This window comes from Musca vetustissima, unplaced genomic scaffold (genome assembly GCF_032173495.1).
Source record: "Musca vetustissima isolate MV318-11 ecotype Yass unplaced genomic scaffold, APGP_CSIRO_Mvet_v1 utg13038, whole genome shotgun sequence".
Taxonomy (NCBI): domain Eukaryota; kingdom Metazoa; phylum Arthropoda; class Insecta; order Diptera; family Muscidae; genus Musca; species Musca vetustissima.
In genome coordinates, this window is record NW_026878009.1 from 137,282 (window position 1) to 153,592 (window position 16,311).

The 16,311-nt window shown below is 38.3% G+C and overlaps 2 protein-coding genes across 2 annotated transcripts; one reads left to right on the top strand and one right to left on the bottom strand.

Annotated features, from left to right (window-relative positions):
- Positions 1 to 414: 414 nt before the first annotated feature.
- Positions 415 to 5,436, bottom strand: LOC133322801 (serine-rich adhesin for platelets). The gene is made up of 2 exons (XM_061531758.1): positions 1,931 to 5,436; positions 415 to 1,827 (listed from the first exon to the last, which is right to left on the bottom strand). Exons 1-2 carry the CDS (start codon positions 5,375 to 5,377, stop codon positions 415 to 417), a joined length of 4,860 nt encoding a protein of 1,619 aa, XP_061387742.1. The 5' UTR covers positions 5,378 to 5,436.
- Positions 5,437 to 10,550: 5,114 nt separating this feature from the next.
- Positions 10,551 to 15,479, top strand: LOC133322802 (zinc finger FYVE domain-containing protein 9). Its single transcript, XM_061531759.1, has 8 exons — positions 10,551 to 13,192; positions 13,268 to 13,570; positions 13,651 to 14,153; positions 14,220 to 14,493; positions 14,562 to 14,808; positions 14,872 to 14,992; positions 15,056 to 15,235; positions 15,314 to 15,479. Exons 1-8 carry the CDS (start codon positions 10,555 to 10,557, stop codon positions 15,464 to 15,466), a joined length of 4,419 nt encoding a protein of 1,472 aa, XP_061387743.1. The 5' UTR covers positions 10,551 to 10,554; the 3' UTR covers positions 15,467 to 15,479.
- Positions 15,480 to 16,311: the final 832 nt, after the last annotated feature.

Here is a 16,311-nt window from a genome sequence, read left to right on the forward strand (position 1 = left end):
TATTTTGCAAATAATATTTCCGTTTTTGCTCCCAATGCAAAAAATGTTTATGCGTTTTTGGGTGTTCTCCTTTTGTTTAACATAACTAAATTAGTTTTTGGGTTATCCGCTTAGATTATAAAATATATAGAATGAATCGGTTATAAATTATAAACAAATTACATTTAACTTGTCGCTTTGATTTTAGTAAAACTTATCCTAAATTTGTTTTTGTATCAACTAGTAATCTTATAAGCTATAAAATCATCATAATTTTTAAAGAGTTTTTATCTTCTTATTCACATCTTTGCATTTCTTCGTATCCATCGTATTTGTCACTGCTACCCACTAAATATATTTAGTTTTTTGATTATTGAGAATTTGAGTTGGGTGGGCGCACATACACACATAGCCTTTTGTAATGGCTTTCATCGTTTAAAAGCGTTTCAAAGCAAATGTCCTTTTTAAATATAGGCATATAGCTCTATGTATCAATTCGTACTGTTCGGAATTTTGTACCATACCACCCCGTTGTAATCGCAAATTGCAAACAATACCCAAGACATCAACGAAAATATTGGGCATTTTTGGCAGTTCTGCAACAGATGGCAGTCTCCATGTATCCTCCTCATATGCTCTTCTTTTTTCTTCTCCTTCTTCTTCGGCAATGGGAGACGACTCGTCAACGTCCTGATGGCTTTCATTCGTTACTGTTGACTGCCGCTGCTGTTGTTGTTGTTGTTGTCGTTCCTGCTCTTTAATTTTCTTTTCCATTTTCAAAATATAACGCATATACAGCAATGTGTTGCGTGTAAAACTGCAATCGATATCTGTAGGTATGGGAGCCTCCAGCAGTAGAACATCCTCCTCCAAAAATTGACGTGGCAACCGGAAATCTACGGGACTTAACGCCTGTGCTGAGGTGGCCTGTTTTGCCGCTTTGGCTGCCATTGAAGTCAGCGAGTAAGCCAAAGATTGCCTCACTTGTCGTATGCCATTCAAAATGGCTGTCATGCAACCCGTGCGACCAATGCCAGCTGAACAGTGTATGACTGGCAGTGGCTGCACTGCATTGAAGATGTCCTGTTGATACAATTCGGTGGACTGGGCATTAACATGGGAGGGAGGTGTTTCTTCGGCATCGCTGAAGACTTCAAACTCCGATTCACATTTTCCCAAGTTAGAGACATGTAGCGATATGTCCAGTAGCGTATTGATATCCCTTGGCGAACGATGATCGGGCCAATCCGGGTACCAGTAGTGATAGCAAACAAATTTGTTAATCAACAAATATGGAATGTTGACGACATCCGTGAAATTGGCACAATACAAAATCAGAATTTTCCTGATGGAAAAACCATTTTTCTTCACAATTCCCACGTTCTTCATAACAAAGAAGCTTTTACTGTTGGGCAAATGCGCCTTCAAGTCGTCGTCCACTTCCACTTTGTTACAGGCTATTTTTATTACTTTTACCGCTGTACCCTCCGTCTCGTCGATTTCGGTCTCCATAGCTTCTTCGCTTAGATATGGATTGATAAAGTCGGTGAACTTGTCACTGGCTTGGACCACTTCTTCTCGTGGGGTTGTAATGAAGATTTCATTTAATTCGACCGGAAAGTAAACTGAACATTTTTGTCGATTGTTTTCCATGAAATTTGTGAGCATTACTATTTTCTGATAATACTGTTGCAAGAGCTTGCCCTGGCGTCGACTAGGACTATCTGGACCTTTGGATATTTTGATATATTTCTTGGTATTCTGGTAGATCATAAGCCAAAACTCATAAATGGTATTGGGCAAAGGACCTTGGGTGGCTATGTAGCATTTGGAAGTGTAGTCGGGACCCTGTTGAAGAAAACAAAAGATAAGAAAAAATTGAAATATTTTGTTTTGAAATGGACATGATATCTCGAATTAAATTTTATATATTTAATTACACTCCACTTACTTTAATATAGTTGGCATTGATGTAGGGTACTTCCTCGGCAACTAACATAGATGGTTTTGTCAAGCCATCCATTAACGTTTCCTCGTCAACCTCTACATTACCGCCACAGCAGTTCTCCATCATTTCCATCAATAGCTTCGATTCCTTTTCCAAGATAACCCGTGAATTCTCATTGGGCAATATCGTCTTGTAACGATTTTTGGTCTGCGAACCAAAAACCATTGGCTTCTCCTGATGATTTAGTGGCAAATCCCAAAATTCCTTGTGCAAATTCAAAAACATACGTTTCTGTTCCTCTTCGTCGGGCTGTAGGGTCTGCAGAATGTCTCGAACTACTTGCATATATCGTTCTATAATTTCACAATCCTCCGAATTGGAAATCATGGCCGGTGGGGGTGTTTCTGCTTCCTTGCTTGACTGGTTGTGCGTTGACATCAGTATTGGAATACTTTGATCCGCTATTCCCTTGGACCGGGACGCATAACTGTTGTCGAATATATAATTGAGTTTGATTAGGTCGTTTTGATTAAGAGCATTGGAGGCATTTTGCAGCATTTGAATGTTCGCCAAATAGATTTTAAACTCTTCGCTTGTGGTCTGTGGGGAGAGGGGTTTTGTCATGATGTTGCGTATACTGGGACATGTGCATACAGAGGTCTCCTTGAAATCGAAATGTTCGGCTTGTGGATTGGTATTGTCATCGCGCAAATTGTGTGACGATCCTCTGTCTGGGCTGGGCTTGAGATCGTTTACCGAACCGAAACATAGCTGATTGGCATTTCGTTTGTGCGGTGGATTCAATTCGCCGAACTGGGAGCTATTGTTGCGATTCAAACTTTCGCTACTAAAGAAACGTCTCTGATGAGAATGGACAGAGCAGTTAGGCATCAGTGAAGAGTGGTGGTTGGTGGCTTTGATTTCTTCCTCTGCCTTTGCCGCATCCCCCAAATTAATGCTACTGTTGCCGAGAGCACCTCGCTCGCTGCCAATTCCTCCAAATGAGCTACTCATATTGAGGGTAAGACTTTGATTTGATCCCCTCCTTTCGAGCAGACCTCTTCGTGGTGTTGTGGTTAGCGAGGCATTTGCTATGGGTCTGGCCAAACTAGGCAGTTGTCCCGATCGTTCGACATTCAACGAATTCTGACTGGCAAATGAATTCAAATTGCCACAAGATAGATTCGTGAGAGTTAAACTTTGATTGGATCCTCGTCTACGGAAAAGACTCTGTCTTGCGCCTTGGCTGGTTACGGTTGCCGTTGTGTTGGTAGTTTGTGATGTTTGTGAAGTTGATATATTCAAATTACAACTGGATTTCGAGTTCAAGTTATTACTGGAATTTCCAACAGAGCCAAGACTGTAGTTGGACACCGATAGGCCGGACCGGCATGACCCCAGAAGGTTCGAATATGATTGCGAGTGAAGATTTAGTGTAAGACTGTGATTGGAGCCTCTTCTCTGAAGAAGATTGGTGGACGATGAAGAGTTCGGTGGTCTGCTTCCCGGTATCGATGCCACTGCCGTCGATGAGCTTGGCAAGTCCATGGACTTTTGTTTGTAGGGATGATCCGCACCCATGGCCGATGCCGAATTTGTTGAAAACTCCACCAAAGTTAGAAATTCCGGCAACGTCTTAAGATTTGTGTTTGAGTTATGCAGCAAAGGATTGTGTTTATATGGTGTTCTGAGAGCCGAGGATGGCGTGGATGTACAGGTGCTAGAGTTGGGAGTTTGCAATGCCGAGTAACTGTGGATCTGCTGTTGTTGTTGCTGCTCAGGGGACACCTCTTCATCTTCCTTCAAGATAACAACTAATTTTGCATCGTCACGTTTGTCTGTCAACTTCTTAGTGATCGGATCTGGTATGGCATGATGTAAAGTTGGATATTTCCGCTGGTGCAGATGCCAATCCACACTATTGGAGTTGGGTATTCGTCTGCGTATATTTTTATTCAATTTGGCACTACTGCCAGCGCCATGGCCAATTGTCAGCTGCGACATGGAGGTGGATCGAGTGTTGTTCGGGTGGTGGGGACGCAGGCGATCTTGAGATTGTATTTCTAAACGGTTAGAGCTTCCGGTTAAATTTGAATCGATTTCATCACAGCTTAGGTATAGTTCGGGTTTTATCATAAGAGTGGACTTGATGGCGGTGGTGGATTCCTTGGCCGTGTGGGCCGAGTCCAATGACAAAGCCTTTTCTTTGGTTGATTTAATGGTGGGTGTTTTCGGTTTGTTGCTCGAATTCGGTGAGAGTGGGGGCTTTTCGTAAAAGGATCCCGTGTTGTTGCAGGACGTGGAAGAGGAGGATGTGGTGGTGTTGGTGGAAGATGAGTTATTTATTATTTTTATCGTTAGATTATTTTTGTTTTTGCGATTTCTTTTGGTTTCGATTCTCGGTAGAATTGCACTTGTTGTTGGTTTGATTTCCATTTCCGTTTCATTGAACGATTCAAAATTGGAGTTGGGAGTTGAAGTCGTTTGGTTATCGTTCGAGGCTGATTTTCGTGTTATATTTGCACGTTTATGATTGTCTTTGCTGCTGCGACTGGTGCCAGAATTATCGTCCGCAGCTGAAGTCGATGGGGCTCCAGTCTGACTCGACGTTTCCTGCTGTACAACATGATCAATCTCGGGGAACTTAAAGTAGTTTCCGTTCTTGTAACCAGCGGAGCTTATAACGCCCAACGGCGAGGCCAAGTGAAGGTTATTAATGGACGTTAATAGCTTGGGAGAATATGATAAACGACCCGATGATATCATGGCTGCTTCAGAAGAGGTCAGAATTCTTGGCGAACCAGTGGTCTCATCTAGGATTAGGCTAGGTGAATTATTGCCACCACTGTGGCTTTCGTCGTGCTGCTTATCGGTTGCCTTTGTCTTTGGCTTGGTATTCTCTTTGTCAGTATCCACTGTGCATTCTGCGGACGATGCGTTTTTGATTATTAAATGTTGTGGCGAACAGGAGCGTCTCTCGTAAAGTGAAAACCTTCGATATTTTCCCTTTACTTTTGGCGATGATGGTTCTAAATGCTTTATGAGTGCCGTAGCTGCTTTTGGAGTGCCCGGCACAGCTCCGGATATTTGTAATATTCTTGGACTTTGTTGATTATCTACGGCTTGATGATGCTGGGTGTGTTCTTTCGAGGGCATACTTTCCAATTCACTGTTGTTAGTCTTTACACACGTTTGAACATTACTAGACAGCGTTGCAGCGGCTGATGTCAGCTGGTGTTCCGCTGATGTTGTGTCCGTCAGGCGTGGCGTCGGAAACTCGAATGGACTCTGTATAAATTCCATTGGTGTGAAATACGGTGTACTTTTATTACTTTCGGTGTCATCGTCGTCGTCATCGTCCTCGTCGTCATTGTTGGTGGGAAATGAATATTCAAAGGCAGTGGTTGTGCTGCTGCTACTGCGCATTAAATCCTCTTGACCTCGCTGCATATTTTCGGCCTCGCAGATGCTACTACTGTTGTTGTTATTGTTGTAATTGTCGTTTTCCATATCCACTTTTGCGGATGTTGGCTAATGGTTTAAGCTGTAGCTTCTAGCTGTATATTTATTTATTAGTATGAGAGATTTTCTACAATACTAACGCCGATGTTGTGGGTGTCGTAATCTAGGTAGCCGTATTCTTTTCTTAAAGGGATAGCAGAAGCGCCGCTTAGTCTGGCATGCATATTCATATAGCTATGGAGAAAAACAACAACAACAGTTCAGGTAAATAATTTTCTTCGTATATACAAAGTATATGCGCCGTACTTACTATTTAAACATAATCCTTAAGATAAACATTTATTTAAAATAGTCTTGGTTTATTCTAAGAAATGTATCGCTATTATCGGTTACTTGGTTAGTAGTGGCGCTGCTTTTACCACCTTGTCTGCGATATTGTTTTTATTGATGGTCGGTTGTAGCAGACCGCCTATCGTTCGATCAATCGCCAGTAATTTGGTCAGGTAAATTGTTTTCTCTTCACACCCACACGCTACAGTGTGTGGAATAGGAGCATAATTTAAATAAATTCATATATCGATACTAAGGTGTTCGTTTTGAAATCGTCTTCTGTGTTTGTTTCCTTGGAACTACTGCTGCTGGCATTGCACGAACCATTACAGGTCATATCTGTAATAAGAAATATTTAATACATAAGTATTTATTTACAGATGTCATAAGTCATGTTCATTTGTGATGCAGATATATGAAATGAAATAAAATATGTTTGTGTCGGAACAAATTCCCCTTTTTTACACTCAGATTTGTTTTCGAGAAGATAAGGGAAGTCAAAAGGAAATATGAATGGTTAAGCATTTGAATGATGTGATAAATGGCTAGAATATAATCTAATGTATCGGAATCCTCTTTTAAAATCTCGTGGATATTGTTGTTGTAATATTAGATATATTTGGAATCCAAGGTGGACGATGAAATAGTATGTATTGTCTGTCGTGAACATATTTAGAAGGAATATACATATGTAATTATATAGTCCCTGCAATATGAGTATTTAGGAAAACTAATACAAACGTTGTTGACTTTTTCAAGATCAAGTTATTATAGTGTCACATTAGCAAAGGATAGTTGACCAGCCGATAATGTTCCTTCCTACCTACAAAGTATACAATATAAAAATTATGAAATAGACAGAAAGAAATATTGAGATTATTGCTAAATATTCTCAAGTTACTAAGTTTAGTAGAACTTAAACTATCACATGTTTATTATATGGTGGATCCTTACTAGCAATAACACTAAGCTGTCGGTCTATGGAGAAAAAAGCTACCAAATTAAATGCATACACTTTATACGAAAATTAATCTCTCAACAAACCGTTCATCTTATTTTTCATCTAGATGCGGTATGTGTTCACCTACAAATCTTTTATAAAAATCTGGAATGTATTTGTTGTTGATTTGCACATTCAGTTAATTGAACAGACACACACATATATACAGCCACCGATAGTGGTCGCCGATTGTAATCATGAGAGGAGGATGAGGCAAAGAGATTGTTAATAGCAAGCGGTCAATAAAAATTATTATAAACAAATATTGCTATTAAACATAAGTATGCGCAATAAGCTATGAAAAAGTAAATAGAAAAAGAAATTTGCAAAATGAAATGCAGAGATGGGTACGTACGTACACGGGGTGGGATAGCAAGTTTCGTCGAAAACAACAAACAAACACCAGCTAAGGTGAAAATTCATCTGCTCGATACATCTCGCACAAAGGCCAAGCAGCAACAAATCGCGTAAGAGTAATTGGCAATGACAGCAGCAGCACCAGCAGTAATTTGTTTTCCGTTCTCTACTTCGTTGTTGTTGCTGTTGTTATTATTATTGTTATTACTTGTGTGTTGTTTTCGACTTTCGACGTAGACGTCGTATCTAAAAGATTTCTATTTTCGTTACAAAACTCATTCAGTTAAACCCCCTCAAAAAAATAAAAGCTGTGAAGAGATGATGGCGTTGGTTAATGATCGGTTCAGATCGGAACAGATGATGTTGGTGATGATGAGGTTCACTGCCTGATTTGCTGCTTACCGATGATGATGATGGTGATGACGGTTCGCCCGTACTATGATGGTTTTGTTTATTTTAATAAGTGACCAACGCTGAATAGCAGAACGGCTCAAGTTCAATGAAGTGCCTGATGTTCTTCATCATGTTTATAATCGCTAAAATTGTTTATTTATTTTCAATGACGATTTTTATAGTGCATTCATTTATAATTCATCTACTTATGTTTTCTGTGGTCTTCTACATTTTTATAATTAATCGTGTTTGTCGGTTTATTTGTGGTTTTGATTCATAAATCGAAAACTCCAAGTTCGCACATAGACCGTCTCCGTTTGGATGATGGGAGGGATTTTGTGGCACAGAGAAAATCTCAATTTCCCTTCGACACCTCTAAGCAAAATGATAACTCGGCATGAGTCCTCCTAGATGGTGTTGCAACTATTTTCACTGACTATCTTCCAAATCGCACCAGCAGCAGCAATGAGGTGTCATAGCCCGTCGTCGCTCGTATTTCTTTCAATTACAATTACAAAAACAATGTATGTTCACATAGATTTTTTTTCTTCGTCGTATGGTTCCACACACAGAGTATCGATTTTTGGCTACATGGGACGCGTTCGAATCGAGTATTGTGTTACAGGCTTGATCACAATTGTATCGAAAAGTATTTCTTTACACCGTAATAGAACTATTTCTATGAATAAATTCCGAAATATTGTATTATTTTTTATTGTATTTATTCGAACGTTCTTCGTGAAAAAATATATACACAATAGAGAATGAACTAATGTATCTGACAGTGGAATAATGTATCTGACAGATACAGAGATTCTGGCGAGTATCTTTAACATTGCTGATTGGCTGTGTTCAGTATGCTCTCATATGTATGTGTGCGTAAGGTGTAGAAGAAGTTTTAGAATGTACTAAATATATAATTTACAATGAATTAAATACTTTATATATTATATGTGTATATTTAAAAAAATATTTAAAAATTTATGCTATGAAAACAATTTCCATTATTGATATCAAACAGAGAAATTATCTAAACTAAAAATTAAATGAAAATAAACGTCACAAATCTACAAATTGTCACAAAATATCGAGACAAACTTTCGTATGTCCCCATACTGCAAGAAACTACTAGTTTTTACTACTTTTTCTGATAACATAAGGAAGACTCTTGCAGAAATGGTATTTTATATCTGTTCCGGAATCTATACGTCCTTTTTTTAGAGGACAATCATTTATTTTAACTGGCTGTCATCTATAAAATGTATGTCCTCTATCTGTATCTATTTCTATAATATGTCATTATTGTCATCGATATTTTTAAAACAATTATCATTTTTTATTTTAGTAAGTTAAATGACATTAATAATATTTATTTATGAATTTCACATTTTTTGCCCATATTTTCGGTATTTTCAGGATTTTAGATACATTTTCCAACCGAATTATCTGTTATTTTAATTTGTAATTAATAAACAAATTTATGTATTTTCAGGTTTTCTGGACAGGTTCCTGGACGAATTGGCTGTAATTTGATACTTTGTCTTTTATGATTCTAGGTGTTCCCAAATGAACGAAACCCACTTTCTTTTTGGCTGCTGCAACTTACTATTCTTTGTGGTCTATGGGTTGTAAGTTTTAATTGGAAAACATAGTCGACATAGGTCCCAAGATTATTCGCTTCGGACAAAAAAAAATGTTACCTCATTTTATTATTTATAACTAAATCTAATACGGCATTTACATTAGAACTTTTTACCGGGTTAACCTACTTTATGAGGATTTATTTGGCATATATTCAAAGGAATTGAAAATTTAAACCCACTCGGTTAACCAAATCCGATTCAATGTAAACGACCTTTAAATGTATATTTTTTTCTTTTTGTCATCAATTCTCATTTTCAAAATCTGGTCGCCTTATATAAGAATGTTAAAATTGTTAAAGCCATAACAATTTTTCCTTTATGATATCAAAAAATAGTGCAAATTAGTATATTCTCACAGAACTATTACTTTTTATGGTCGTCAAAGTTTATAAAGTAAAAACTTTCTCCGAAATTAGTGTATACATATATTATGCTGGAAACTAAAGAAAACTCCTTATAGAAAGTTCAATCAAACACCTGATAAAGGCTGGTCCGTTCCTTATCTTTATAATATTACAGAAAGAAATGGTGCGATTGCTATGATATTCGATTTATGTTTTTTTATTTTTCCGACATTGAGATATATTAAACATTAATCAAAATACTACGATGTGTGAACCGGCCTTGCCACATCTCGTGGTATAGTGTAAATAGGCCCAATGTATGCCACATCGTGTAAACCAGATATTTCATGTTTTGTGTTTTGTTTTTTTGTTGGGAGAAAAAAAAATAAAAATTAATTCGTGTTAGAAAAATTACAATTTTCTCCAAATACATTAAAATTTTCGAAACGAAAGCGATTCGAGGCGATTAATTAACGAAAATTATGAAAATAAACTGATATAAACTGTTAATATTCCTGTAACAAAATGATAATTGAGTGAAACCTAAGAATTGGAACAACCAAACAAACAACAAAGAAAACATACAAAACTATATTCGTCGTCGATATTGGAAAAGCGGAACCAAAATACTATCAATTGGAGTGATTCGGAGCTTAACACTGTTGAAGAGCAGCTTGGTGGCGTTGAAAAAAGAAAACAATTTGTTTGATGTGTGTAAACAAACCAACTTCTCTGGGTCAAGTGAGATTATGCGAAGAAGCAGCAGCGACTTAATCTTAAGCAATAATTAAATCAAAAGTGATTCATCGTTATCATCTCGACACACACTCCACCACCGCTGCTCCATAACATAAATAGCAATCTTTACCCACGATTGAATAACGCAAAATTCTACCCAGTTTTGTTGTCTCTTGTTTTTCATGTCCATTCAGTTTGTTATCGCCTTTAGCCTCTACACCATTTTTTCGCCGGCAGCTAATTGAACGATGCTAATGTCGTCGAAGTAGGAGGTAAATATCAGCTGTCACCAGCTATTGAGTAGAAAAGTATTGTTTGCATTACTATTGGAATTGGATCACATTATTACGGCACTGCAATATGGATTTAGTGGATATTGATCAGGTATTGGACAATTTGGAGCTTCACGAAGAGGCAGCAAACGAACAGCAAAGAAAAAGGCTTGAGGAGGCCAAACAAAAGGAGACATCAAGCCAGCCAAAATCAACCTCAACAACAAACGGGTTTGTATCCCAGTCTAAGGAAGGTTCTGGGTTCAAGGCAGTTTCACAAGTTTTTAACAGTCTAGACGATTACTGCAAAAATGTGGAGTCTTTGGAGGCGACAGTTACCTCTGTGTCATCCCTACACTCCAGCAATGATTTCATTAGTCGAACTACAGACTATCGGGAAAAGTCTGGATTTCAGCCGTCACAATTAGTAGCCACTTCTCGCCAAGAACTGGAAGAGTACGAACATGAAGTGGAAGAGAGTAAAGATATACACAAATTCACGGAAAAACCTCGTAGTCGAAATAAGTTGACCGCTGCGGCATGTGATAGTAAAGATTCTCCTGATGAGTCTACCAATAGTCAAAGCTCAGAGTCGCTGACAACCTCGTCAAATTCAACATTCTCTTCTGGTCCATCTTTGGAGCCTGAGGACTCTCTGGAAGAACCCACTCCATTGACAAATTCTTCACCCGATGATGTTGTGGAAGATGAAGAAGATATAAAAAACACCACAATGGAAGTAGTCAATGGAAGCAATGAAAACCAACTTACAGCCAAAGAAGAAGAAAATGAAGAAGAGGAAGCACCCAGCGGGTGTTCTGCTAACAATACTGAAGACCAATCCCAAGCTCCAGCCGGTGATAATGAGGAAGCCACATATTTGAGTGAAATTTCCAATTCTCTAGATTTAATTCAGCAAAATTTGCAAAGCACTACCAACGTAGAGGATTTGACCCAGGGTCTTTCCTCAATTTCTCTCACAAGTGCAAATCTGCAATCGCAATCAGTTTTACATTTGGAGACATCTCTGTCCTCGTCCATGGGCAAAGTGTTGGAAAACCTTTCAGATACCAATTTGAGTTCAGCCTTGAGTCAAACGAGAGACATGCCCATTGCAGCAAACAATACCCCTAACGATGAATCTTCTGAGGCAGCCAATACTTCTGTAGAAGTACTAACTGAACACTCTGTACCTGAAGTGCACCATCCAGATGGACAGCAACAACTTCAAGAGCAACAACCGCAACAAGTTCACCAAATCTACGATTATAATCAGGCCAAATTCGAGGATGCCAATTCTTTTGTTCAACAACCAGTTACTTTTTGTTCTACAATGGATGAAATTTCCGATGCTGAATTGGATTCCATGTTACAAGAAATGGATATAGACGATGAGGCCGTATCAGTGCAGCCCCAGGCACATGTTGATGAAATTAAGGAGGAGAGTCATGTAAACGACCTTAATGCAGTCTCCCAAACCGTTTCACATTCGGCGGACAGAGAAGTTAATATCTATGCCGAACATTCTGATGATGTTTTGTCCAATGTGAGCTCTGGTGATCATCCTAATGGAGACAGTTTTTCTCAAGCTTCAACTGTTGAATTTTCCGAGATAAGACCACAAAATCATCAAGACTTACCAGAATGTGAAGATAATATCGGTATCAGTTCGGCAGTTTCTTCCTACAGTAACAGTGAATCGTCCTCTTTGGAAGGCGACATTATACAGGCCAAGAATATTGATGCGGAAGATTCTGACCCTTCACGTCCGCAAAGACCTACTTCTCTGGATTTACCAGCTATACAGGCGCTTGATATTTACGCCAGTGCTGGTCAAACCCCTCCTGGAGCAGAACAACACACCAACCCGACAGACACAACCACTGCACCACAACAGGAAGAGTTGCAAGCAACTCCATCGCCCGATGAGGAACCCAAGCCCAGCCCGGTAGCAAATGAAGTAGCTGAGGCTACAGGCTATAGTGAAGACCCACATGCCAATTTAGGTAAAATTCCACCCATATGGGTACCGGATAACATGGCTACTGGTTGCATGCAATGTGCTGCTAAATTCACTATGATAAAACGTCGTCACCATTGTCGTGCTTGTGGTAAAGTTTTGTGCTCCGTTTGCTGTTCGCAGAAGTTTAAATTGGAATTTCTGTCTGAGCCTGAATCTCGCGTCTGCGTCCAATGCTATTTGATATTAACACAAAGGCAGACGGGACAATCTAGCTTGGGAACTACTGGGACCGGATCGGCCCAAGTTACTACTGGCGGTAGTCTGAATAGGTCTCCAAATCCGAATAATCCCATGGAGTACTGTTCAACAATACCACCATATCGTCAGGTTAGCGCCGATGCCAAAACACCGCCTACAGTCATTGTGCCAGTGGGTGTCCTAAAAAAAGATAATGGGAGTTACTCCTCGACATCGTCGAATTCTAGTGGACAGAAAGCCCGTAAGCGGAAGTCGGTAATGTTTAGTGACGGCATTGCACCTGGTAGTGATCTGGCTAACATAGATCAGTGGAATGAGCAACCCAAACAAGCCCGAAGACAAAGTTCTGGAAATAGAAATGCGAACAGCAATAAACCAGCTACGCCTCGCTCGGAATATATAACAGATGCTACGACAATGGGTTTGGTCGCACAATTATTTAGAGGCTCCATACCACCCATGGCAGCGGCTGCAACAGTAAATACAGCTAGCCAACAGACGGGAGGTTCTAGTGGTAAGCACAGTATATTATCCGATATTCCCCAGTATGAATTCTAATTCCCCATTGTTCTTTAATCAGCTCTCAAGTCATCTAATCAAAACTCAGCAAATACTTCGCCCGTAAGCGGTGGTACACCAAAGGCGACCGACACAAACAATCGACCTAAACGCATACCACCCTCGGGTTGCGATGATGATGGTTGCTTTATCCCCGAAGCTAAAGACAGCTTGCCGCCCATTGTTGTCGCTAAAGACGAAACTGGTTGTGATTTTGACTATAAGGATGTGGTAAATAATTACGATTTAGTCAAGCGTTTACAAAACGAAACTCTAAAATTTGCAGTGCAAAAGAATTTCTTTGTCTTTGTGAAAATAGTTCATTGTGAGTATTTTGGATTATATTGGGTGGGGAGGATACTTTGCGGTTTACTGAGATAATTTCTGTTTCTGTTCTGATTTCAGTGAAATGTTGTTTAAATCGTACGGTAATAAATTTCACCACATGTGGCATGCATCATGTGGGTAATGATGAAATTATTATACTGCTAGAATTCGAACCGCCAACATCCAAGGAAGCGACTACGAATACCAGCTCTCTAATTCCTCGAGACATTTTTGTACATTTAAATGAGATCTACAATAATGCGGAGGCCGGTAATCCCATACAGGAGTTATCACACACAAGCCCAACACAAAGCACATTTTTAGGATCTCGTGACTATGGTGGTTTTATATTCATACGGCCAACGTTCCAGTGTATGCTGGACATAATTCATCCCGACAAGCCATATCTGATAGGCATATTAATACATCGTTTCGAAATTCCTTGGGCAAAGATATTCCCGTTGCGTTTGATGTTGCGATTGGGCGCTCAATATCGTTACTATCCCTGCCCCCATGTGTCTATGTGTAATCGTGAATCGGTATATGCTGAAATAGCACAGACAATAATAAACTTTTTGGCTGTAAGTTATGGCTCACTATGTGGGGTGAGGCGTATTCTAAATCATTTTATTTTTGTATTTCTACAGGATTTCCGCAACTATTCGTATACCTTACCGTTCATTAGAGGCATGTATATACACATGGAAGATCGTCAAACTACGGTGGTTATACCACGCAACCGCCTGGACGACGTAATCAAAGCAATAAACAATTCTAGTGAACACATTTTGGCATTTGGAGGTAATTTTTCGAAGAAGGCAGATGGTCACTTGGTTTGTATGCAAAATGTAAATGACGAACGCGCTGAGATGTATGCCTATTCTACGCAGGCCATTAACATTCAAGGACAGCCACGTAAAGGTAAGAAAATAATTGTGGTGAGTCCGACATGAAAATATGTAAAATAATTGTTGGTATTTATGTTTTAGTAACTGGTGCTAGTTTCTTTATCCTAAATGAGTCCCTCAAAGCGAACAGTGGTCTTAGCGGCAAATGTAGCATCGTCGAGGATGGTCTAATGGTCCAAATACTACCATCCAAAATGGAGGAAGTTCGGGAATCGCTTAAAAATCAAAAAGATGTCACAATTGTTTGCGGTCCCATCGATGCCGATGAACAGCATACCGAAATTGTTTGCCTTAAATGGGTGGAAAACGATAAGGAATTCAATATTGGGTAAGAATTGTGTGAATTGTTTGTCTCGAAACAAACGTGTGCTTATGTATGTGCCAATTTTAGCGTAAAATCGCCCATAGATGATCGCCTTATGGACGGGGTGTCAAGTATGCGGGTCCATGCCAGCTTTAGCTATTCAAATTCAAACTATTCCATACGTCTAACTGATATATACGTAATTCAGGTAATATATTGTTTGTACAATTGTTTGAAATGTTTGGGAAATAAGTTTTTGTGGTTATTAAAGCATGTCGATTGGTATAATACAAATTCCTCAACCCTGAGTGCTGAAACAACATCCGATGTTACCCGAATGACCGAACAAATAGCCAGAAGTACATCAATGGCGTTGGTACCATTTTTGGATCTTTTGGTAGCGAGTAAAAGTACGAAAATTGGATTAAGAGCCACCTTGCATCAGGACAATGTAAGTAAATTAGCAATTGAATTTTTTAAATTTTTTTAAATTCTGAAATTTGAGAATTGTTGTGTTTATATTCTCTAGGTATGTTACGAGGCTGGTGCACGTGGCTCAAAATTGCCACCTCTTTATATGAATGCATTAGATAATCATTTGATTCCTACTTTACATGGCATTTCATCCGGCATAGAGGAGGCGTTAATATTAGAATTAATTTTTTACATATTAAATGTTTAGTTAAATCAAATCCATTGTTTACGACGACTACGATGACAAACGCAAAATGAAAGCCAAGTTTTATTGAATAAACATTAAACTATAACCCAATTTATTAACGAAGTAACTGTGCAATGAAAATTCAAAATGTTTAACTAAGGTCTAGAGGTGAATCATTGTTTCTATTTTATTTTTTCTAGAATTAAGTCAAGACTAAACCCCAACATTTGTATAATCAAATAACGATGTCACAGTTTTTTTCTATTTCTTATACACATTGAATGTGTAATGGAGTATATTTTTATTAATAATTTTTCTTTTCTACTACTACTAAGTTTTAGTTAAACTACCAAGTTTTAGTTAAAAAAAAATATTTTTTTTCTGTTGGGGACACACTACTATATACATACATATAGAAGAAAATACACACTATATAATATTCTAATGTAGAAATATCAAATGTATTATAATGATAATAATATTCAATTATTGTTTAATATTTTATTCACTTTTATTTCTCAAATTCAAATGTGTTTTCGATCTTTCGATAATAAATAATACAATAGTAATATAAATAATCAATAAAAAGTACCTTTAAATGAAAAAAAAAAATGTTTAATTAGTTAAGAGGATCACAGAAGACTACAAACACAAATAAGATTGAGTTTTAAATTAGGATAACTGACATGAAAGTCTTGAGGAGAATATAAGAGATGAACAAAATTATGACATAACGGGGACCGACCAGGCCATAAATGAAAGGTAAGCATATTTTTGTTTCGAAAATATTCAGAAATGCAAAAATCCTTGGATTGTGAAAAGATATCTCCATGAACATTTTAACAGATTTTATATCAGAAACCATA